The sequence below is a fragment of the Thunnus maccoyii genome, chromosome 2 (assembly GCF_910596095.1).
Source record: "Thunnus maccoyii chromosome 2, fThuMac1.1, whole genome shotgun sequence".
Taxonomy (NCBI): Eukaryota; Metazoa; Chordata; class Actinopteri; order Scombriformes; family Scombridae; genus Thunnus; species Thunnus maccoyii.
This window is the reverse complement of record NC_056534.1, coordinates 35245154-35270834: the sequence shown is the minus strand read 5'-3', so window position 1 is coordinate 35270834 and position 25681 is coordinate 35245154. Positions and strand designations below refer to the sequence as shown.

Here is a 25681-nt window from a genome sequence, read left to right as displayed (position 1 = left end):
CACATTTATGAACATTTTAAGGTTCACATTTTGTTTAAGAGATGCTGATTCAGCTTTAGAGGTATTTCTGGGTCTAAACAGGCTCAGACTGTAATTTTTAAAAGCCGAGCATCAGCCCTTCTTCACCAAACTGACCCCCAAACATGTTTCTATATTTTAATCTAGGGGATAATTGTCCGATCATAATCGTGTTCATCTCCAAACCAAATGGTTATCGAGTGCCTGACACACGTACGTACACACAAATCTGCCCGTACCATTGAAATTTTAAAACCAATCGACAAACAACAGACCTGGTATCGTCAGTGTCCTCGGCAGCCTCGTCGTCAGCGTCCTGCTCGCCGTGTTCAGCAGAGGTGTCGTTGATGTTTTGGGGGTCGGGGGGGTTCTGCACAGCCACCACAGGCCCGTTGTTGTTGGAATGAGACGAGTCTGTCTGGTCTGACTTGTGCTCGCCTGGTGAGAGATAAAAAGAGAAGGAGACGCAGAAGTCAGAATAAAGAGTAACTTTATCAGTCTCCATGGTGAATCAATAAAAAAACAGAAAGAGTACTTGAGGTTTGGTTTTGTCCTGGTCTCAGAGAGACGCAGTCGTCGTCTGCTTTTCTGGATCATGCAGACAAAAATATTTCTCTGCTGAAGTGTGCTGCACTTCAGCACAATTTCCAATTAGTCTATTCCCTCTGTACTGAGAGAGCACTGCCTGATGTCTCACAGCAACGTTAAATCATTCTGACACTGCTTTGCATGGAGATATTTAGTTCGCAGCTACATCAGCGAAGAAGTAAGCAGAAAATGATGCTCATTTTTCTGACAATGATAAAGGAAATAAGCACTGTAGAGATGAGAGAATGTATTTTATGCTCATCATTTCAGATTTAATGTTCATTAATGTTCTCTCTCCCGTCTCACTGTGAAAAGTCTGACTGATGGCCTGCAGATAAAAGAACCCATCATGTTTTGCATGCAGCTGGATTTTTGAGGCAGAGACTAAAGCAGGAAACAATAACTTCAATTAGCTCATTAAAAAAACTACAATAAATTACAGTGAAGCCTTTTAAAGATTACATGAGTAGTGCATGGTGAGGGAAAGTCTGCATTATTAACATTAAATTCATTTTGGATAGTTAAAAAAAACCCCCATGAATAATTCATATTCTTTATGATCACACATCACTAATAGTTCTCTTTTGTTTATGTTCATGTGATCTTCAGCCATTATTTACGTTAACAGATTCAACTCCAATTAAAAACATCTCTTATCTTCTTTTTTAAAGATTATTTTTGGTATATTAGAGAATCAGTGTAGTGAGACAGGAAACAGGGGAAGAATAAAAAGGTGTGACACGCGAACCGTGGAGGTTATACGGTAAATATAACCTTACTGCAGTAAACTAACGTCATTCACACGTCTTTATTTATAAGTGAGTGAAATTCTTCGACAGGAGTCTTTGCTCATGTTCGAGGTGACAAAAAGACAACATTAAAGAGGAAGCGTGTGGGTGTACTATCAGTTCCTCTGAATACTGTGTTTTCTCTGCGGTGAGTTGTTTGGCACCTTGTGTGTCGGCGTTGTCCGTCTTCTTCCCCAAATCCTTCTTGAACATTCTTTTCAACTGCATGAGACACAAATACAAAGAGAGAGTTTGAGGATGAGAAGTTTACACGTTACTGTAACAGGTCATAGAGAAAGAAATTGTTATTTTTATACCAGAGCACAATTCAAATCTGTGTACTTTATCCACACCTTTCTGGCCACAGGGTCTTCCGGCAGGACAGGGGCACCCTCGGGTCCTTCGCATGTGATGCGCGTGGCGTCCCCCTTGGCAGGGAAGACGTAAAGAGCCCTCTCTCCCAGCTGCCTCTGGGTGTGGTCATAGTAGCCCAGACGCCTCACCCTAAAAACCCAACCGGGAGAGTGACGTTAACCGGCGGGCAACGAGAAAGAGGCGTACATTTGTGAGGTGAGGTGAGCGCTGTGGACGGATGATAGAACTGACCTGCAGAGATTCTCCTGTGTGATGGTGGAGGGAGGTGGATAGACGCTGTCGGAGCCTTTGGGGGAGTAGCTCTTGGTGATCCACGTCACCTTCAGTTCGACCACCTTTACCTGAGGAAAGCACAAAGACACCCCGGATGCCGTTTAAACTATTTAAGATATATAATCACAATATAACTGCGTACTGCAGAGCTTGACGTACCAGCAACTGCAAGATGAAGATGATGGTGGTGACCACACACTTAATCCATAAAAATATACAATAAAGTACTTTTATTAACAATAATAAGAGCAGAGTGGCTTCTTCAGTTTGTGATTATACTATCTTTCCACCCATCTAACCCAATTTTTCAATTTGTCAGTCACCGTTATTCGTAATGAGAACCCTTCTCCTACAGTTGAAGTGATACATACTGTGTCATCGTAGCAGTGATACTGATATAATGACTAAATGTTGCTGATTCTGCTATGAAGAACAGACAGGAAGACTAGAAGAAGACAGGTGTGCTTTGTGTCATTTTACCTCTTCTACCACCACCCTGAACTTGCACTTCCTGCTGAGCACAGGTTTGACCCCTGACAGCCACTGTACATTAGAGAAGACTTTGGCTGGGCCAATCAGGACCTGGCCCGGGTAGAAACCGTACGCCTCGTCGAAGAACAGACCCTGAAAAAAAACAACACAGTGAACGAGGGTTTAATACGAGAACTGAGAACATGATGTTGACGAGAATGAAACTATAAAACTTCTCTTTCCTAGTTATTAAATACAGAGTTTTATGAAAATGTGAAGCCTAAAATCACATTTAGAGAAGTGATAAAAGAAAAAAAAGTATTGGGGAGGACTATGTATATAATCAAACTGGGCTGAGAACTAGAGCTGATACAAATAAACAACTAATCCCTGGTTATAGTAGTAGAATAAATAAAGCAGCCTGATTTGTTCTTTTTATCCTTTTCAGGGTTGATGTGACCGACAGCTGTTCCGCTCAACTTGCAGCAGCGGAGAACTAAGAAAGCAAATGTACCCGAGGTGACAGGTGAGAGCTCGTGGCTACGTACCGAATCGCTGACATGTGGACAGACGTCGTAAAGCTTGGCACCGTCCTCCACGCTCATGGAGCACCTGGAGGGAGGTGAGAGAGACGACAGGTTGATGAATGTGTGCCAGCATGCAGACCTGGACCGCATGGTCACAGTATATGCAGTGTAATTACACACACACACACACACACACACACACACACACACACACACAATCTCTACCTGGCTCCATTGGAGAGCTTGAGGATGATGTGATTAGTCAGGTCATACACTTTCCCGAGCCAGAAGTCATAGGCAATGTAGTCGCCGTACATGAAAGACTGGAGAGAACACAGTGACGACAGGAGAACATGAAGTCTTTATCTTCTATAGACACATTAATCAGAAAGAGACTTTATCACAGCTCAGTGTTGTTATGTAAAGAACTCTGATACACCAAAGCTGCCAGAGCTACACATTCAACACACTCTAGATAGATCACTGCAGTCTGTTAACTGACTATTTTATTCAAAGTTAATATCTAGTTTTTCAAATCAATCCTACTAAAGGACGTGACTGGCGTTATTTCTTCTCATCAACAAAACCTATGAAGGAAATACACGATGCAAATAATATGTGTTGGTGGGATCGGTTCATTGTTGGTTCTGGTTTTTTCATGGGATTCTTTAACATGACATGAATGAATCACATACATGTGTGTTTCAATGACAATGACTCAAACATTAGATTATCCTGAACATACTGTAACAATGCAATAAAACACATTCCTTTACTGTGCACCAGGCTATGCGATGAAAAGCTGCATTTTTAATCATCTTCATCGCTGACTCAGACATTTGGAATCGCATTAGAGAATGTTTACTGTTTGCTAAACATAATTAATTAATAGTATTAGTTGTGATATCTAGAGGATTGAATTTATTTGCAGTAATGTTGAGATCAGAAATGTTTTTGTCTTGCAGGATTGTGCGTCAGATCAGACATTCATAGAGTCACAACGGATCCTGATCCGTCATAGTTTGCTGTCTTTAACCACTTGTGTGATGCCGACAGGGAACCGCTACAGGGGAGGAGTTGAGTTGAGTTTCCAAAGCTGCTTGTTTGTGTTTTCAGCTCATTATTGGATCTCCTCTCTTACCCAGATGTGCTGCAGGTCTTTGCTGTTAACTGGATACAGTACACAATTTGTTCCGACTAACTTCACTGCACACTCGATGTCAATGTTGGTCACGATGCCGCACTGGTTGTCCTGTAATACAACAAACACAGGTTCAAGCATATCATCATCATCATCATCATCATCATCATCATCGCTGCTGCTGTATTACATTATCCCGCTGATCGACACAAACACTCGGGTAGCGCTTGTAAGCGTGAAAAACAGAGCGAGGACTCTACTCACGTTAGAATTGTTCCTTCGCACGATGTCTCTGATGACGATGGATCGATCTTCAAGTTTCAGCTGGAAAAAGAAAAAGAGCAAACAGGTTTAGGAAACGGTGGCAAACACAGCCGGGTGACCTCATCTTTAAGATATTTTACGCTGACAGAAGCTGCCGGCGGCGGTGTTGAATCATCGTTTTCTTATAATAACCCTTACTGCAGAGGAGAACTGTAACCCTGTGATGAACCTTTACAGAAGAACTTGGAAATTAACCAACTGGGAAGAAAATCACATTCACACTTCGACCGTGACGATATTAACTAATGTGATTTGTCACACCCTCGTCCTGTCCCCGCTCAAAGCCATGAAGACATGAACATGCACAGTCAGCGGGGCGGCTGGAACGCTCCCCCCCCCCCCCCCCTCGAGAGCAGATTAAATGATTTTGTCGTCTAAACAGAGACACATTTCACCGAGCTGGCCGGCGTTGAGTGTGAGAACAGTGCGACACAAACGCTGAAGGAGTCAGAGAACATATTTCACTGTTAATTATTAATTGACACCGATATAAAAATAGGATCCGGGATAAACTATACGGCTTAGAAGTAGCAGGACAAACAAGTTAATGGACAGTTGAAGCCACAACAGCATTGATCAAGAACTACGAGGCCCAGAGAGACACAGAGAGCAGAGAACAGGAGACACTGAGCTATACTTGGCACGAGCTGCTCTCCCGGGGTCGCAGTGGAAACCGTGTTCCTGTGAGGCGGTTTTTGCTGTGTCACACTCCGACTGTTGCCGCACGCTCAGGCCGAAAACAGCCCTGCGTTCCTCAAAAAAAAAAAAAAAAACCACAATGCAACGAGGCTGCGTTGGTAGAGGAGTGTTGTTTCAGGTACCAACGAGATGATGATATACAATCCAGGAAATCCTGTTTGAGTGACTGATGCAAGAGTTTTGAGGGCTTATCAGACTCCAAAAACATGCTACGGTGGTTTATAATACTGTGAGGCAGCGTTTTACAACATCACAACAGCGAGCAGTTCATCCTTCATCCTAACAAACGCCAGCACATGAAGACTTTGACCTTGAGTTAAACTGCTGTTTCTAAAAGGTCACATCTAGAGAAAGGCTGACTAATGTGCTACATGAGCAATATTCTGAGTTAGCATCCAAAAGCATCAACTATCCTGTAAATAATCACAGTGATCCTGCTTATCTGCATCTGTCTGCTTTACTTATTCAAATGAAAACAGCGATAAGAAACGTACACCTCAGCGTTTATCCCATTAGATAAAATGTGGTGAGATATATTTATGATTTTATTATGTTGTTTCAGTCTTTCTTTCTTCCCTCTGCAGTAACATTCACACCGACATAATCCATTTACTATTCAGGACAAGCAGCTGCTGCTCTTTATTCCTCACAGCGTCTCTGCAGTTCTTCATTATCTACACTGTTGATCCACGAGCTAAACAGGATCATAGCGACGGATTTACAGGCTCACGTCGTCCTGAGGAGCGTAGAGATCACTTATTAAACATCACCGACTATTTGATAATCAATTAGTTGTGTTATTTTAAGAAAAAAAAACAAACGTCCAAACTCTCTGGTTCCTGCTTCTCAGCTGTGAATGTTTTCTGGTTTCTTTAGTCCTTAAACGTTACAACGGTAGATTTAAAGGTTTCATACGTGATGAAGGGACAGAATCGTGTTGTTTCACTGAAGAGAGATTCAAAGTAGTGGAAGTTATTACTGTGTTTGCACGTTAAGAGATGCATTTAAAGGCTTTGGTTTCTGTATGACGTAAAGGAAACTTGCATCAGCAACATCTTAAACAAACAAACACTTCACCAGCTGCAGAAACCGAAACGTCATCTACAGAAACTGTTCATCAGAAATTTATGGATTTCCGCTTTAAGTCGATGACTGAAGTGAGAAAACATCTGAGCTCATTCGGGGCAACGTCTCCGTCATATCTGCTGATCTGAAATGAGATGATCTGGTCTGGCAGGAAGTGAACGACAGTTTTAAAAAAAAAAAAAAGGAACATGTACATGAAATTGCTCACCAAAAGCTACCTGTGGGACGCCCGGCTTTTACTCCGCACGCTACGACACAAAAAGCTCTACTGGCACGTCTGGCGGCGAGCAGACAGCAAAGCGGCGGCCAACCGGCAGCCAGAGACTCGGAGTTTAGGCAGAAACAGATGGAAGTAGAGGAGGAGGATGTAATTAGGAGGACGGAGAGAGAGAAGAAATTAAAAACACAAAGGCCTGCTGCATGCTAAGTGAGGGGGAGGACGGGGGGGGGGGGGGGAGGACGGGGGGGGTGCTTTTCCTTGAAATTTTGCCAAAACTGAGGAAAACTGGAAGAGTATTAATTAATACAACTGCAGGATGATGCTGATAAAATCTAAAAACAGGAACGATTAGTCTTCGATTAGAGGAAGGTAGATATGAATTACATCCAGCGTTGGAACTAACGATGCCGCTGACTCATTATTTTCATGAATCTATTTAATTTCTCGTTGAATCGCCAAAAAAAATGATCAGAAAATACTGAAGAGTTTGTTTAACCTGCAGTCAGATATTCAATTTAAAATGATAAAAGCTGCCTTTGAGAAGCAGGAAGTAAAGAGCATCATTTTTACTTAAAGACTTCAGTGATTAACAAATATGAAAATAGTCGCCGTCAGTCGATTAACCGACTGATCGTTTCAGTTCTGATTATACATCCATGTAGACGCATCAGCAGGGTGACAGATGATAAAAAAATCAAACAGCTATTAAAGTTATCGAGGACATCTTGACCTTACAATGACTCAGCATTTCACTGACACATTTTTCTGCCACACACAATCCATTAAATTTCCATTTTCCGATATCAACTGAAATATCAAATCTTGCCCTTGACTAAAGTTCTATCGAATCTTGTGCACACACACACACACACACACACACACACACACACACACACACACACACACACACACACACACACTCACACTCCAGGGTCCTTTGCAGTGTTTCTGCTTTGTCTCCTGCTGTAACCCTACCCCACTGAATTCTGGGAGAGTGTGTGCATGAGAGTGTGTGTGTGTGTGTGTGTAGTGGAGACGATCGATGGGTCGCCATGTTCCCTTGTAATCTATTAAACAGCAGCCTGTCTGCTCCTCATGTCTCTACTGCTGGGGGTTAGAGAGTACACACACACGCACAAACACACGCACACACACACACACACACACACACACACACACACACTCCTGAGCTTCTCTCAGTTAAAAAGGTTTAGATGAGGAGGGAGACAGAAGTATAAAACATGTTTTTTTTTTGGAAAGACACACAGACACACCATCCACCTCATTAATATTCTTTCAGTGCATCGTGCTGCAGTGCGCTACCGTGGTAACGCATTTCCTCAACAGTTCGAAAACACTGTTTAAAATCAGTACCATGTGCCCCGGAGAGAGAGAGAGAGAGAGAGAGAGAGAGAGAGAGAGAGAGAGAGAGAGAGAGAGAGAGAGAGAGAGAGAGAGAGAGAGAGAGAGAGAGAGAGAGAGAGAGAGAGAGAGAGAGAGAGAGAGAGAGAGAGAGAGAGAGGAAACAGAGAAACAACACCTCAGGTCACACTCTAATAAAGACAACAAGACTTCCTGTTAGAAATCATGACCAGTATGTGAATCTGCTCGTCTACTTGCTGATTACTAACAGCTGGTTGGCAGAGTTATACAACTCTTAATGTGTTTTCAACTACAGGACACCTCGCAACGACTGTATCATGTCAATTACACACCTTGTTCCTAAACTCTGCTACACCACACCGCGTCCCTGCAGCGGGTGTGATTACTCTCCAGGAGACGAGAGGAAGGAGGGAGAGCAGCCATCTAAACGGTCTCTTCTCTCCCCCTCGTTAGGCAGGTGTTTCCCTGATACGACAGGACGGCCGCGCTGCCTGAACAGGTGATCGGTGAGGGAGCGAGAGAGAGAAAATCTTTATAAAAGAAGTAGGCTGCATGCAAATAATTCAGGAGAGACTTACAGGTTGGTGCAACTGCTCTGCTGCATGTGCACACGGTTGAATGATGTGAAATGTTATTTCAGGTTGTAGTTTGGTGTATTTGGTCCGAACCAAGGAAACATTAATTACTTTTAGTTTTGCTCTGTTTTATTAACTTAAAAAAGGAGTCAACAGGCATCATCAGTACCACAAACAGACGCTATGTGGTGAAATCTGACAGCAGGTCATGCAGCGGTGTACGACTCCTTATCAACTTATTTATCTTCTCTGGTTTCATAAAAAGCTCACAAAAGAAGAAACTGAGTATGAGAATTAGTCAAGACTGTAACTGGAGCTCATACATTAGAAATAGATGATCAGGTACAGACAGGACGAACAAAAACCATCATATTATAGCAGGATGGTTACTGTGTTTTATTAAATTACATTTGGGATTGTTTATTCATATCTTGCACTGTTTCATGTTCTATTCTATTGCACCGTTTCTTTTTTTAAAGCCCTGTAATGTTTTTGTGAAGCACTCTGAACTTCCTTGTTGTTGAAAGGTGTTGTAGGAAGAAACTTGTGTGGTTTCATTCAGTTTTATTGAAGATCTGCCAAAATATACACACATAGAAAAAGACACCAGCGCATCACGCCGCTGTTTTAACTCTTTCTCTCTTTCGGATTGATCTGGGAAATTCCCAGTCCTCAAGTGCCGAGGTGTTACCATGGTTACCAAATGACTTGTGTTTTTAGATTGCTTTCTTGACGGTTCACCATCAGCGGATGGGTTTTGATCTTTTGAATTTATAGTCATGTAAGACGTCTCTGCGGTAGTTGTGATTGGACTTCACTTCTATTGTGAGCTTTCACACCAGCCTGAACGAATCAAACGGGCGAACGCAGAGTTTGTTAGAACCGTGACGAACCGGTTAGGAGTGAAAGCAGCCTCGCTGTTTGTGTACAATGTTATTGTTACCAACCTGAAATACACGACTCCTTAATGCACCTTGAAATCAAAGTTGTTGTTTGCTTCCCTCAAAAACAAACACACACACACCGACTGTATATCTGCAGAGATTTATGCATCTATGAGATTTATGAGTGTATAGCATCATCTCTCAGGCAGACTCACATACCCGCTGCAAAAATGATCAGAAAACTAGACGGCGAGGTTAGAAACAAAGCAGCTGACTGTTGCTATGGCTCATGTGAGGAGAGGCCCGTATGCTCGTATAGATGTGTGTGTGTGTGTGTGTGTGTGTGTGTGTGTGTGTGTGTGTGTGTGTGTGTCTCTGCGTGTGTGGAACCCGGCTGACAGAAGACAACCTCGGTCGCTCTCGTTCCAATGTAGTAAAGTAGGAGAGGCTTGACTGATTAAAAGGAATCGATGCAGGACAGTAATTGCTTTGACTTCCCAGCCTAATTAACACAAGTCATTATTCAGGTGCTGTACAAGGAGGAGGAAGAGGAGGGTGGGGGTGGGGGGGGGGGTGGGGGGAGGAAGCGATACTGCAGAGGACTGCAGCTCAGGGGCCACGCCTTTTCTCCACTCTGACGGCTTTTCTATACAAGGCTTCCTCGTCTTTCAGCCTCATCTGATACTAACAAGCAATCTGAGCCACAAGTCAAATAAACACTTCAGTGCTGTACCGTCTGTAGAGCTGCTGCTGAGTATCGATCTGTGATAATGAAGGTGCGGCTTCATACAACCTGCACCTCAGCTTTCAGCGGGTATGGCGCTGCTGCATCATTAGAGTTTTGTGGAATTGAAAATATGAGTTTTATTTCTTATGTGAAGATATTCGTAGCGTTCTCTGCACATCCACACGAGTGTTTTAAGACGTTCTGGTCGATTAGACGTCTACTCTGGTTAAAGTTGATCTACGCTGGAGTGACATGAGGTCACCACACTTCATAGACTGATGAGAAAGATAAAAAGGTGTAACGGTCACACTGGTTCGATTGTCGCGGTAGGAAAAAGGTCTAAATAATGAAATGAACGACGGCTGAAGCAGAGTCATCGTTAATGTAAGTAACACCTGTGTCAAACGGCTGATTTCCCGCCATTCAGCTTCATCACAAAAAAGATGCAAATTGTCTGCAGTCTGTGAGAACGATGCTGCGCTGTAAATATAATGTAAATATAAGAATAATGAGTATTACAGTCAGCAAAGATGAGAAAATGCTTGTACGGGAGCACCACAGGTGTGTCGGGCCTTCAAGTAAAGAACTATTCCTTTTACCCACAGAGACCACAGTACAGCACACAGTATCTATTAAAGATATTGTGTAGTTTGATGGACAGATGAAATGGAAAAGGAGCCATTGAGAAAGCAAAAGAGATAGAGAAAAGGGAGGGAAGGTGAAAATTAAAGGTCTGTGCATTAAGGAGGAGGGAAGGGAGTGTAAACAAGCAGAAAATGAAACGAGAAGGAGAAAAGATGCACGAGTCACAAAGAGGCAGAGGATATAAGATGTGGAGAGACAGAGAGTCGGATATGGAGGAAACTGGAGAGTCAATCGTGGAAATGGAAGAATAGATGGAAAAAGTCAGGAGAGACAGACGGAGAAGATGGCGAGGAGAGGCAGACGAGGGTGTGACGGGGAGAAAATGAAGATGAGCGGCGAGCGGGGCGCGGAGGAGACGACGGTCGGCCCAACAAGTGGGAGACGGAGACAGATCCCAGCAGAAAGAGAGAGAGAGAGAGAGAGAGAGAGAGGGAGAGAGAGAGAGAGAGAGAGAGAGAGAGGGTGAGGAAAAAACAAGAAAAGCAAGAGCCAGAAATAGACGTGAGCACCGCAAACACGGCAGATAGTGAGATAGAAAAAAAGGATGGGAGGGGAGGTAAGGAGGGGTAGAGAGAGAGAGAGAGAGAGAGAGAGAGAGAGAGAGAGAGAGAGAGAGAGGGAGAGAGAGCAGACAGTCTCCTCACTGGGCAGGGCCGATACTGCAGAGCGAAAAAGGGAGGAAGACGATAGAGAGAGGAGAGACGGGAGAGTAAAGAGGGCCGGTGGGATGGATGCAGGCTCCAGCAGCTAGGCAAGTCACTTCAGAGTCTGTCTATTCCCCCGTGTGTGTGTGTGTGTGTGTGCGTGTGTGTGTGTGTGTGTGCGTGCGCGCGTGTGTGTATGTGCGGTCTATACAGCGAGAGAAAGAGAGGATCAAATGAGATCCATTATCTCAGGGTGGGAGCCGGACGAGCATCCAGTCAGCACCATATTACGTCAACATTCTCCAACGCTGGTCTACTGGGACACAGAGGGAGGAGTGCAGGGACAGCATGGGTTAGGAGGAAGAGGAGGAAGGGTGGAGTCATCGGGGGGGGGGGGAGGGGAGGGAGGGGGAGAAAAGAGGATGCAGGGTGAGAGAGTGAAAGGTTGAGGAAGAAATCAGAGATGGAGGTGGCGGGGAGAGGAAGATTTACTGTAAATACATAGTGCTGATGTCATCCTCATTGTGGTACATGTGGGAATCTTTGTGGCACAAACACAAACTTCACTGTCAACAAGCTAAAAATAACCAGCGACCAATAAATCACTTAGAAATTAATTATTAAGTCACTTGTAAGAGTGAGCATCCATATCTGACGAGGTTTCTTTAATGATAAACAAAGAGACTTGTAAGTTTTAGCAGCAAAATGAGACATAAACAGTCGAAGTTGTGTTTCATCTCCCCTCTTTCTGCTATCGCACCTCCTCCTTTACCTGCTGAGAGGCCTCGTCGCTTCCCAGACATCCTCGCACACACACACACGTCGGCTCGTCGTGCGACGACAAGGACGCAACAACCTGAGAGGACAGAGTGTGTGTGTGTGTGTGTGTGTGTGTGTGAGTGCACGTTGAGGGATAAGACAACAAGGAATAAGATGACAAAAAGGTGCAATGTCGCCCTCAAATTTCAATACACAAGTTGATGTAACAAGTGAGGAGTTGTGTGTTCTTGTTGTGTGTTCTTGTGATACTGGTGAAAAGACTTGATGAGGCAGCGTTCGTCTTCCCTGCAGTATTATTCTCCTGAGATAATATTCCAACTTGATACAACTCGTATTTAATCAACAAGTACTTACAGTGAACAGACTGCACACACGCCTCGGGGGGGGGGATAATAAATCCTTCATCACAGTCTATGCAAATATCACACTATCAGTTTTTATTGTCATATAATTAATGTTTAGGAAAATCAGATGAGACTTTATAAATGGATAAAATGAGCAGATGGGAATATCTGTTTCTGTTTAATCCAACTAATTTAAACAAATGATTGAAAGATTACTCCATCACATTGATGCAAAAATCATATAAAAAAATTGTACAATTTATCTTTTAAGGTACTTTGGAAACTTTTTTTAAATGAAATACTCATTTTATGCAAGTGAAACACAGTAATATGAGTCTTTTATAGTATAAAGAGCTGTGGATGCAGCTCACAAAGAGATTTTGAACAGATTTTTGGAACTGAGGCCTACTGTCTGGGTTGGAAGTCATTGACTCTGCTGCATCTGTGTGTTTTTGATGCCACACAAAGTACAGAAATATCCAGAGGAAGAGCTTGTGACGATGTCTACTCTTCAATCCGTGATGGAGCAACAAGTAAGAACTTTAAAACTTGTGTTGACATCATCTCAGATGGTGTTCATAAGAGAGCGGACAGCGAAGAGATACGGGAATTCAAGACTAGTCTAGAATTTGCTCCAGTTTGGTGAGTTTGGAGCTTCAGGACAAAGTGTTACTGTACTGAAACAACCGGAGAAAAATCTGTTGAGACCCTTGATGGGGGTTGAGAAAAAGACCGACTATTTGGAAAATCAATCACAGAGGAGTAACGCCATTATTGACAGTTTCCCTGAGGAAAAAAAATGAAAACTGGGAAATGTCAGAAATGAAAGTACAAGGAACACTAGGAGAGAAATTGGGCCTGAATGTGAAGGATACCGAAATAGAACGGGCCCATAGAGTAGGGAAGTTAGATGAAAGTAGGCCGAGACAGATCATTGTAAAACTCCTGCGCTACAAGGACGAGAAGATGATACAATCGCAGGCCAAGAGAGTTAAAAGAACAAGGATTTACATTAATGAAGACTTCTCTGACCTTATCAAGAAGAAAAGGGAAGGAGTCGATGCCTGAGCTGCGTGCTGCCTGGGAGAGGGGTGATTCTGCAGCACTGAGATATGACGAGCCAGAAAAAGTTCCTGATCTATGCATGTCTGACCTCATGACCGAGGCAGCTTCTTCTCCCGAATGATGACATCGAGCCCTTTAAAGCTCCCGAACAAAGGCTCGGTAACGCACATGTGAACATCAGCAGCATGAGGAACAAGTCACATGACTTGAATAATCCGGTGCTTGTTAATTCTATTCATATATTGGCGCTTTCTGAGACACATTTAGATTCATTTATTCAGGACTCTGAGTTGGTGGTGGTGTGTACAGCGACCCGAGGTTTCCTTAACTGCTTTCATAATATATTTATGGAAATTGTTAATAGACGTGCACCTATGAAAAAGTTCACAGCTAGAACTTAAAACAGCCCAAAGGATCGATTCACCTCTAAAAAAAATGTATGAAACAGAAGGATGAAGCTAAATTGGTGGCAGTAAAATCAGGTTTATTGGAGGACAGATTAAAATACTGAGAATGGAAGTGACTAAATTGAACAAAAGGAAGTAATATTATTGGCAAAGAATTTGCAATATTAAACATGATGGTAAAAAACTTTTCTTGAATCAGATGTTTTTGGCTGGATGGGCCACAGACCAGCCCCAGAACCACGGTCGTCAGTGGGTGACTGACTGAGTGATGGAGTTTCATTATTGGTCAGCCAGTCAAGTGTTGGAGTTGCCGTTGCTCTTTCAAAATGAATCGGCACACTGACAGCGCTGTTGTTCACGCTACACCGATCAAACAAATGATCCGATCTGTGACTTGACCCTGATACGATCCGAACCGTGAGTTTTGTGATCCATTGCACCCCTAATTAAAAAACTCTCCAACTGTTACTGAAGAAAACAACCCAAATCCCAGCCCGTCACCAACGCCACCCCCAGCAAATAAGACAGCAAAGTTGTTGCTTCTACAACTGAAAAGTGGAAAATAAGACTTGGCTTGGTGTTGAAGAGGTTGAATAATATGACTCTCCTCTGCTGTAAAGCACGCAGGGTTCACCCACCCAAACATAGCAGCAGCAGGAATCGATCAAGTTAGAAAGAATTCAGCTCACCAAACAAGCAAGCATCATCAATTTATTATACATAGACAGTTTAAAATGTGTTTGGCCCGGCGCGTTAGCTAACATTAGTTTTAGCAAGTTGGCTAGATAACGTTAATGATGTGGGTCTTAGCGACTGGCGGGGTGATCAGTGCTGTTGACTAACGTTATTGAGCTCAACGCACTAAGTGAAGTGAAGCTTTTTAGTCCCAAATCTAGAACATATTTGTTCAGTCTACTAATCGATGATTCAGTGCTGGACAGTCGAGTCTATTATGTTATTTCATCCATGATCAAAACCTCAGCAGGGATACATTTGGAGATGAAATAAAGGATGCTATAAAACTCTTTTGACAGTGCTTGTAGCTACTAGTCTGTAATGTTGTAAAACTGTGGCATGCAACGCATCACACCCACAATGATCAAATCAAAGTTAGACTGGCTTTGACTTGTAGGAGGTCTGAATATGATATTATCCCCCCAACCAGAACTTTTGTTGGATTTAAATATTAAATATTAAATATTATCATGATCTCAAGATCATTATCTAGTGGTTTATACTGAAGGTTCTTCCTAAATAAAGTCTTAGTTGTTGAAAGGAATCGGCCTGCATTAATTTGCTTTTCATGTGCTTATTATTGTAGTTAGAACATGTAGACAATTATTACCAATGAGACGGTGGTTACTGAGGTGGTTGTGGTTACACAGGGTGGTGATTACTATATGCATTTTAATCTGGGCTCATTTTACATTAAAAACAGCAACTTAATGCACTAATTACTTTTTTTTTTTTTAAAAAGTGCCCACAAAATTTTGTAAATGCCCCAATTTTTTAGACAGTTGGGCAAAAGTTGCTTGTTTTTAAATTTCCTAAAATATTACTGGGACCACTAGAGAAAATTGAAGATGAAATATCCATAATATATAATATACATTTAATATCCAGGAATTCACATAATAGACACTACCACTGACTATCCCTGTGACAAACTGGCCACAATTTCACACACTGACCAAACATGGTCCAGACATATACAGCTGTTAGAAAAATGAACTGAGGGATTGCAGTGAGAAGAAAGTTCTCCTGAAGCCTAAAGGTTCAGACCAAAGATTCATGACGAGATGAAATTGTTTTCGAACGCTGCAGTGGTGTGAAATGGTCCGTCTCGGCTCGGCTGAAGCTGGCATCGCCTGCGACTCAGCTTGTCAAGTTGCCAGCGGCTGCTTTTAGGATGTAAGGCACGTCACCTGCTTCAACATCCAATCAGCTCGTAGCAAAGTCAGCAAACTGTCAGCTGATCGAAATGGCAGAGTTTGGACAGAGGACAAGAGAGTCTCGACCCTCAGTGGCAAGAATAAAATTATATCCAGCTACAAAACAAAAAAAAAAAAGCCTGAAAAGTCTGCAGTTAGAGCGGAAGTACAGAGAGTCGTTGCTATGGAGATGATACACCATCTCGTTCAGTTGTATTGGTGATGCATTCCAAGAAGTTGCAAGTTCCAACTGGTCTCGTCGTGAATCTTCGGTCTGAACTGGGCTTCATGTACAATCAGAGATGCAAGATAATCTGGTTGCCATGGCACTAGCTAATGAAGATCCTTTAAATAAACTCAACTAAACAAATAAATCTAGACAGCAGGTCAGCTAAATAACATGATTCAAAGTCAATTTACTTCTAAAAACAGATACTATGTGCCGTCAGAAGAGTCTGTGTTTGACCGCTCAACAACTGGAAACTACCACTACAGGTGCAGGGAAGCAAAAACTAGACCTGGGTGTCTGTCAAAAAATGCATGTTCATCTCTTTCAGTCAATAACAGCTGTCTGAGTCTGGAAAACTTCCTGCTCTAACATACAGCAGCATGTTTCACTTTTACTACATGAGGAGGACCGCATGCATTTGAGACTGGAAGCGTCTGATATGATGAAACAATAGCAACGCAGCGCTGGAGCCGCTTTTGTGGTTTTTAGAGGAAGCGAACGGCCGCTCGACGGCTGACGCAAAAAACCCGATGGCCGGCGTCTCTCGTACGTTTATTTGCAGGCATGTCTGGCGTCTTCTCAAAACCAGAACTAAGGCTCTGTACTTGGCAACAGCCTCGTGTCCCAGATTACACCGAAGTCTGCCAGCCTACCTCGAACACCTGCAGAGAGCTGAGCAAACACTGCTCAAGGATGCGTATCAATTTACCACAAACTCATTTAAAGGTGCAAATTTGGAGCAGGCTGTACAGTTGGAAATATCTAAACGGTGCCTGTTTGTGACTGTAAGCCGCTCGGTCAGCTTCAAAAAGTAAATACTACTGCCATGATGAGCTAAATCTAGCATTTTAGAAAAGGGATCTTACAAAACCATCATTAATCATCAAATACCATGTGTAATATTAACACACAAAAGATCAATGTGATTGTTTAGAAGAGAAAAGTGTGCAGACAGACGCTGACAGAATAAATGGCTTTGCTGTTAAGTTCATTAGAGTGTGTGAAGTAAATAAATAGAAACAGCTAATGTGTTCACTCCAGTCTGCTCTGTGGGGAACTGCTGTATCAGGGTGAGAATATATATACGGCTGGAGATGCAGAAGTACACTTTTTTGTTATGTTTTTTCTGAAAGATGCTTCACACTTTAGAAATATTGCCTTATATCTTAAATGCATTTTAGCAGTAAGAGTCCTCTGTAGTCTTCCAGCTAAAATGCTTTCAGAGAGCCGAGGCCTGGATAGGAATGACAATGTCGGTGATCATGAGCAGAGGAAGGACGGGAGCTGAAAGAAATGTGTGCGGTGAAGTGACTTGAATGTAATTCAGCATTCAACAAGCCTTTTAGGACAGAGTTGTTTCCACTCTGTCAGTCAGCGGGGATGTTTTCAGACGTCTGCAGTCGGATGAACGGGGGGGGGAAGAGGGCAGGACCTGGTTGAAAAATGGGAGTCATCCTGCGGTCACATCATCCAGCACCTGCAGTGCTCTCCCTACAGACATTGATTTTCACAGTCAACCATATATCACCAATAGACAGACCAGTCGACCACACCGGGCTTTACGTAAACTATAGACTACTTTCAAACATTTTCCACCTCCCTGCATCCCTGAACCCCCCCCCCAAATAGTCTGTGTGACACATAAAGTGTGTCACCCAGGAGTCTCTCTGCTCACTTCATAAAACATTACATTCGACTAAAAATCAACTGTCTGTGACTTCTTTTGATGTGACAGTGAAGTCAAGAACCCGCAAGCAGCCGAGATGAATGTATTTAACACAAATCGCACCGATCTGATGGTGGTAGTCTTCAGAGAAGTGCGTCTGTATGACCACAACCTGACAGCTTTGTAACAGGGCAGAGCAGCCTGGAACAGCAGCACAACTAGGATTTCATGCTAAGCCGGCGCACCGGAAGAGGCTGGGAATTTAAAATGGCTCTGAGAGCAGAGGGTGGGACCTTAGCACTTCAAGGACTAAAAGCCTGCACATTACCATAACAGCCATCTGCTACCAAACTGCCTGCCTGTCTCATTACCTCCTTTTCCAGTCAGATTTTTTTTGTTTTGTTTTCCTTTCTCCTCATGATTTTGGGATCCAGGTGATGTTTTCATTGGTATTCAATACTTGACTTTCCTCATGTCTGCCGTCCACTTTACAGCTTTTTTCCCCATCCCATTCCTCACTTTCTCTCTCTCTCTCTGCAGTACAGTTGGTCCTGCTGCTCCCTTCCTCCCCCTCCACCTGCTACACCCCTACAGTCGAAGCTGCTGCTTCCAGGGGAGGAGCTCACGGTCAGGGCGTCACGGCTCACCTCGACCCCCTTCCGCCCTGACACCCACCTCGTCGGGGTGCAGAGCCTTAATTAAAGCAGCAGGAGGGTGGCGAGACTTGCTGCATCACCACACCGTGCATAGCGTTACCATACAATCCTTCTAGAGGTCTCAGCAGCACATTAACGATGGCGCTTGATAAAGTCCGGGACATCTGGGACACTCTCTCTCTCTGCATCCCACTGCTAGCTACCTGCTGCAACGCACTTCTGTCCTTGGATGGAAATTTCAAGGTTGCGCTGCAGCAACAGTGCTGTATGTGTTTGGTTTTGTCGGCAGGGGACTGTCACCGTCTAGTCAGGTGCCATGGCGACCAAAGTGCAATAAATCCTTCTCTAGACGGGCTGCGTATAGCATCAGTCACAAAACTATCAGGCCACAGAGTCGAGATGCAGTTCATCAACTATGTTCAATCTGGTCTTTGCCTCAAACGTTTCTGTACTCATCTGATGTTTAAGCTGCTGTTTCTCTACATGATCCTGGAGAAGAACAAGAAATCAAATACACAAAATCATATTTAATTCATGTCTCCATTCTTTTCTAAGTAGTCTAGCCAGTTGAGTTATGATACACTTTGAGAAAGTGTGTCCGAACGTTTGACTGATACTGTAGTTTTGAGGGAAAATAATAATCTTGAACTGAATCAATGACAATGCACAGGCTGCGTCCTTGTCCTAAAGGGATTATGAACAGTATCTATGACCTTCTGATTAAAACTCACAGGAGGTTCAGACACACTGAGCATCTGGTCTTACGTGCCTCTGCAGTAGAAAAGTGGCACTGAAGGTGACAGTTATACAGTCAGTCAACCAAAAAACTGACAAAAACTAAACACAACTATCCAGTACCAGACAATCATACGACATAGTGGAAATATACTAAACACCATAGATACTATACATGTACTGGGAATCAGTGTGGAGGCTCACTCAGCTGACAACAACTGAGGTGTGCCTGTTCATACCTGTGCTGATGGAGATCTCAGCCCCATCGCTGCCTCTGGAGATGGTTATTAAGATTTTATAGGGTGGAAAAAAAATGTGACGTAAAGCAGAGCTGCTCTCAAACTGCAGTAACCTGAGAAAACTGGCTTCAAAGTTTTTTTGACTGTCCAGCCAAACGTGTTCTAGGTAGAAAAGTGGTTATTTGCTTATTAAATATGTTCTTTAGGTCATTTTCATGGCTTAAAAATCATGCTTTTGTATTATTTTAATTGTAAAATATATTTAAACCTTGAGTTAAATATAAACTCTTCTGGAATATAATCAAGTTTCTGTCTTATAAATAAATGATTTCAATCAAATCTAGGTTAATAAACTTTAAAATTGTTGTAATACAGCTGATTATGGATGTACTATCTGCTCCCTGTGAGAAGGGGGTTCAGTCTGTAAACTAACGTCAGTGCACTCTCTTGTCCTGTCGAGCTAGTTAGCGCTAGCACAGCGATATCCAAACTGTTATTACTATCTACTACGATCGGGTTTGTAAGTAATAAAGATTCCACTCTTTGGATTGTCCTTGAGTAAAGGATTTGCAGGCACTGAAGCTTCATTCATTAACAATTTGGACGGCTGTCGCAGAGCGCGGTGACTGCAGCGAAGCTCTGAGAAGCCAAAGCAGAGAGCAGTAACGCTTACTGCAGTTTGCTTTGGTTTTTGGTTGGATTTTGCAGTTTTCACATTGTGTTTTCTCAAAAATAGAGCAAGACTGAACTTTAGACAATTTGTCACAAGATAAAACAGACATTTAAAAAGTTTAATTTCAGTCATAACTATTATTTTTTACCAAAACTAGTTACAACGGTTTGGTTTGGTAGTTCAGAGTGAGCTGCACACATGTTCCATTTGCATCACTGACGATGTTCTGTCATTGATTGAAACCAGTCGATGACAAAGATTTAGCCTACATGATATCCGGTTACATCGATAGTGCTTCATTTGTGCAAATGTGATCATAGGGGTGGTTTTGCAGTTAATTCGCTTTCAGACGACGGTACAAACGTTTCAATGACTAAACATCAGCATCACGTGTGTTTGTGATGCAGCTCAAAACTTACAGGAACTACAGTCTTTCTAATGTTCATGAAGGGGAGTCACAGAGTTCAGGACGTGCAAAACCTTTGTTCTCAAGCTAAAATAACTTAAACTGAAGTCGGAATGAGTGAGTAGATCAAATAAAATAAGCTTTGATAGAGGACTTTATGTTGTCTTAATGATATTTGCTGTGATATGATACGTTTTCCAGTGAATCAATCAAGAAACTATTTATGGATAAAACATCCAGGCAGAGTGTTTTCTGTTCTGCAGATATAACATCCTTAACTGATGAACAGAATTATGAATAAAGCTGCACTGCGCGCGATGGCCACCCAAAGGTTTTAAAGTGATATCTACCTCACTTTATCTGTCAGTAGACAAATCTATATTATCTCAAAGTACATGTCGTCATATCAGCCAATAATACACAGACGCACCAGTGATTCTAGACTGAACTCACATCTGTTTACATCCATTCACATCTTTCCACTGACTTCGTATATACATAGATACATGTTATTTAATATAATAATATCATGTGATATATTGTTATAAAAATTCATATCTTACTTGGTATTTTATTAGGCAAACCTAGAAAAAACTAGGGCAGACCTGAATGCTTTGTTCAATGCTGTGATGTTCAAACGGTAAAATCAGTATCTGAATCAGTATTCAACTGAGAAACTACTTACAGTTTCTCTTAAATATCTAAATATATATTTTAACCCTTCTCTCATCTCATCTATCTGCGAAACCTTGCACACAATGCAATGTCATAGGACATCTGACTACAGCTGGTGTCCAAACTGTTGTCAAGCATCTGGAATAAATTCAAAATTTGTGAAGATGACCTTCAAAAAGCTGAGCGCCAGATATACCGACAGAAACTGGCACATCACGACTCCACCAGTTTGTCAAATCACCTGAAAAATGTAAGTAGTTTCTCGGTTGTATGGCTAATGTTAGCCTGACTTGTACCTATGAGCGATTTAGCTTTTACAGTCTGAGGCAGTCATTTATTTAGTTGCAGGTCAGAGCAACCACACAGCCCGTGTGAGCAGAAAAGCTTGAGCAATATGCAAAGAAGGAAGACCTTTTGTGGTGGTTGTGTGTTTTACTGATAGTCGTGTTTTCAGAAGGTCTGCAAGATGCAGATAAACTTACATATCAGCCACAGTTGGTCACACGTCTTTTGAACCAGCTTGTCAAAATAATACCAGCGGTCTATAGATGTGACGCTGACAAATCTTTATTAAACTCATATCATTTCTGCACGGTTCAGACTGCTGTGGAATAAATGCATCAGCAGGGTTAAACATGTGTTTGGTCATTAATCCTTCTGGTGTCACTTTCCTCATCATCTTGAATCATCGATCATTCGCATCTAACGGCTGCTGCTGTGCTCCAAACTCCTCTTAAAAATCCTAGTTTTGCTGTGAAAACACTAGTTTTTATTAACCTCGAGAGAAAGCGTGGCAGTTTGTCCTCCACTGATCGCTCCTGAGAGAAAACATTTTAACTGGAGGTGCACCCTGCAGAATAAATTACAAGTCAAGATTTTCTGGAAAGATCATCTTGAAGATACGCAACTTTGCATACTGCAGGGAGTCGTCGTGAATTATTGATAAGAATCTTCGCCGTGCTCTCAGGATGTACGCAACTAATTCAGAGCCTGCTGAGACATGGGACATGTGGTGCACGGAGATGAGCAGAAGAGAAATCTCATTGTTGCACAAACACACATTACATATACACGAGCACACTAGCACACACCAGATTGTTTGGGGACACAGACTAGTAATGACACAGCATTAACAGCCCGTGTGGTGTGCAAACATCGGTGTCATTGTTTAAACTGAGCCTTTTTTGTGACAGAGGTTGAATGAGACTCTGGCCAGAACTTTACTCATTTAGCTCAAAGGACAAAACAAGGCTACAGTGGCCCAAAAATAGGCTTCTTCTGGTCCCATCCTCTGTCTCTAAACTGAGCTTGTACAGTACCAGCTTTTTCCAGACCAGTCCTCCTTTAAAACCTGTGACCCTTTTCCACACGGTCCGGGAGAAATCTGGATGTCGGATTCTTGTTGTCTAAGTGGAACAAGGCATGACAGTGTTCCCTTTTACCAGCCGTTACTATGAAATCTTACAGCTTTAAGTGATGTCTTGCATATTCAACGATGAATTAAACCAAAGTTGCCAAACCTGCACTGGCAAAAACAGCAGTGCTACATCTGGAATTCAAGAAGCAGGTTAACTACGTTACTGTATCAACATTATTTTGCTGAGTAAAACCCTACATGTGTATTTTTACATCATGTCTGTGGTCTAGATTTGATCTCAGGAAACCGTCTTCCTGCAGGAGGCTTCAACTGCGGCTGTGTGTGCAGGCTGACCGACCACCTTTAACACCCTTCACCCCCAAAACACCTGCAACCAGCTTCATTGTCTCCACTCGCTGTCACTGATAAATGCGTCCATCTGGTGTGATGTGATTCTACAAAAACACCAGAGGGTATATTGACACCTGACTATGTATTTTTTTGGGCTGACATTTCTGAATTTGATACCTTTCAGGTTCAGTATATTAAGGTTGTTTTAAAAGAACCCTGAAAGTCATCATGAATAAACTGCAGAGACACCAACAGAAATCAGAAAATATTAAACCAGTCAGTCAGTCGATCAACAGAAAATTAATTGGCAGCTATTCTGGTAATCCTTCACCTTGTAAGCAAACATGCCTCAGTTTCTCAAATGTGAAGACTTTCTGGTTTTTTCCTCTATTAAAGTAAATTTAATATCTTTGGAGTTTTGGACAAGCTATTTAAAAATGTCACCTTGTGCATATTTCACTATTTTTCTGACATTTTAAAAGAGCAAACTAGAGAAAAATAAACTAGCAGAAACTGGGGCAGAGTGAAGAAATATATATGTGGATGAGGGCCGCAGCTTATACAAATCCGACCAACAACACAAAAGACGGAGATACTCCATTTAAAGTGACATAAAACAAGAGGAAGCAGCAAAGCCACACATCTGAGAGGCTGCAAACAGCAAATGTTTACTTTTTATTTTCCTTGATAATTGACAAAACTGACTGACTAATCATTTTAGCTCCTAATCACAGGTTAAAGCTTCCTCCTCCTTGTCTGTCACCCAATATGACAGGTTAGACTGGTTTGAAATAGGAAGTAGGTGTAACTGATGTATATAATAACAATAATAATAATAATGGCTGCTCTGTCATATGAAGTGTTGGTCTCAGGCCAAGTCACACCCAGCTGAGGATCCACACTGAGTCAGATCAATAGGTGTAAGGTTCCTGCCACAGCCTGTAGTTACACCTCCAGATAGAGAGCTGCTGCCTGGCCAGTCACTCGTGTATATCTGATGCATTAGCTGGACGCAGTCAGCTGGAACAAACCCTGTCCAACCTGCCAGCACCAGCTGAGAGACATGAGGCTGTGATGAGCTAAACTGCTAACTAGCATGGGTGCTAAGCAGTCAGTTAGCCAGCTAGGTTGTGGCTTTTAGGCGGCAGGTGGATTAACGTTAGGTGAACAAGTCGCATAATCTCCTCCACGAACAAAACACACTATAGCAATTTAAAAAGAGGCTCTGATAACCACGCAGTGTCGGTGTAAACAGGTGACACAGTAGCTGCTGTGTGGTACCTTTGTCTCCCTGATGTCCTGCTTCCCTCCTTCAGGGTACCACTGGACGCGGACAAACCCCCTCCCCAGAGGCCGAGTCAGGGTGTCCACAGGGCTCTCTGTGTCCGAGCCACCCGGGGCTCGTCCTCCGCCTCCTCCTCCACCACCTCCTCCTCCTCCTCCACCGCCGCCTCCGCCTCCTCTCCCTCCGCCATCGTCGAGGTCCGAATCCGAGTTGAATTCCTCCTCGCCGTGAATCATCCGTACGAGGCCGAACCGCACCGAGCCGCGATACCGCCCGGACACCAGGTCGTGGGAGAACAGCAGCCGCTGGGAGCCGTCCGCTGTGGGGGAGAGAGCCATGGATGGAGGCTCTGAGCCCGGGCTGGCTGCAGGAGAGAGGCCCGGGCTCCGGGGGGATGATGCTGCTGCTACGGGCTCCGCCATCGCTGCTGTTGCCAGGGAGTGATGCTGGAGCGCGAGGAAGGATGACGGTGTACTGAAAAAAAAAAAAACGGCAACCTGGAAGCAGCGAAGTGCACGTGTTTACGTAGCTACGGAGAGCTACGTAACAATGTGACAACGTCATCACGCAGGACTCTCTCTCTCCCTCTGTCTCTCTCTCTCTCTCACCACTGAGCGGCAGTGTGAGCCACAAATGTGTTTATTCGTTTACAGCCAAAGGAAAATTAGTTTAATGTGAAACAACACAGCTTCTCCCCAACAAGCTGAGAGAATTGTGCATAATATATAAATCCCTCCAACAAATTTGTGGATATTGATAACAAATGTGAATTTTGTAAAAAAAAAAAAAAAAAAAAAAAAAATTAAAAATTATAAAAATTAAAAAAAATGAAGAAGAAGCAGCTAAACATCTATTTTATGAGTGTCAGTATTCATCAGGATTCTGGAAAAAAATTAAGATTACTTTGACACTCAAACCAACCATTCAATTAAGCTGGAAGCCAAGAATGTAATAATATATTATGAAAACAAAAACAGAACTGACTGTCAGTTTATTAATTATACTGGGAACATTTCACATCCATAAATCCAAGTTCTCAAACCTCATAGCAGTACTCTGATCTTGGTTTAACAACAGGATAGACTAATGTATAAAATAATTCTCCATTATGTTCCTATAAATTATGGACAGGTAAACAGGATGTATGATCAATAAAACAGTATTCTGTTGTAATTGAGGAAAGACATTATAACCACGTCTGTGTTTTATTACTCACACTCTTACATTCACAAAGCAAAAGTTTTCCCCATAATATAAATAGCTTTTTAATATAATTTAACCTAAATTGTTATATGAAACCTTATTGTTATATTTGTTTATATATATTATTATATGTCATTATATACACGAGCATGTCATTAGGCCTATTATTTATTTATACATTTGAATTATGTTTATTTTCACAGTAACACACATTGTTTAAGATGTCTGTGTGATTTTGTTCAAGAAAAAGAAAAAACAGCAAATAAGCAGCAGTATGTGTGTGTGTGTGTGTGTGTGTGTGTGTGTGTGTG

General features: G+C 42.5%; 1 protein-coding gene across 2 annotated transcripts in view; it reads right to left on the bottom strand.

The window, feature by feature from the left end:
* The window catches only part of ube2o (ubiquitin-conjugating enzyme E2O), a 36242-nt gene extending 11537 nt beyond the window's left edge, over nucleotides 1–24705 (bottom strand). For both annotated transcript variants that reach the window (XM_042424304.1, XM_042424297.1), the window contains exons 1-10: nucleotides 24164–24705; nucleotides 4446–4505; nucleotides 4182–4292; nucleotides 3266–3363; nucleotides 3062–3125; nucleotides 2523–2666; nucleotides 2001–2110; nucleotides 1748–1898; nucleotides 1559–1616; nucleotides 294–456 (exon numbers count right to left, since the gene is read on the bottom strand). In XM_042424304.1, the coding sequence (XP_042280238.1) occupies nucleotides 294–456; nucleotides 1559–1616; nucleotides 1748–1898; nucleotides 2001–2110; nucleotides 2523–2666; nucleotides 3062–3125; nucleotides 3266–3363; nucleotides 4182–4292; nucleotides 4446–4505; nucleotides 24164–24589 (1385 nt within the window). In that variant the 5' untranslated portion in view covers nucleotides 24590–24705. The remainder of the gene's footprint in view (nucleotides 1–293; nucleotides 457–1558; nucleotides 1617–1747; nucleotides 1899–2000; nucleotides 2111–2522; nucleotides 2667–3061; nucleotides 3126–3265; nucleotides 3364–4181; nucleotides 4293–4445; nucleotides 4506–24163) is intronic.
* Nucleotides 24706–25681: the final 976 nt, after the last annotated feature.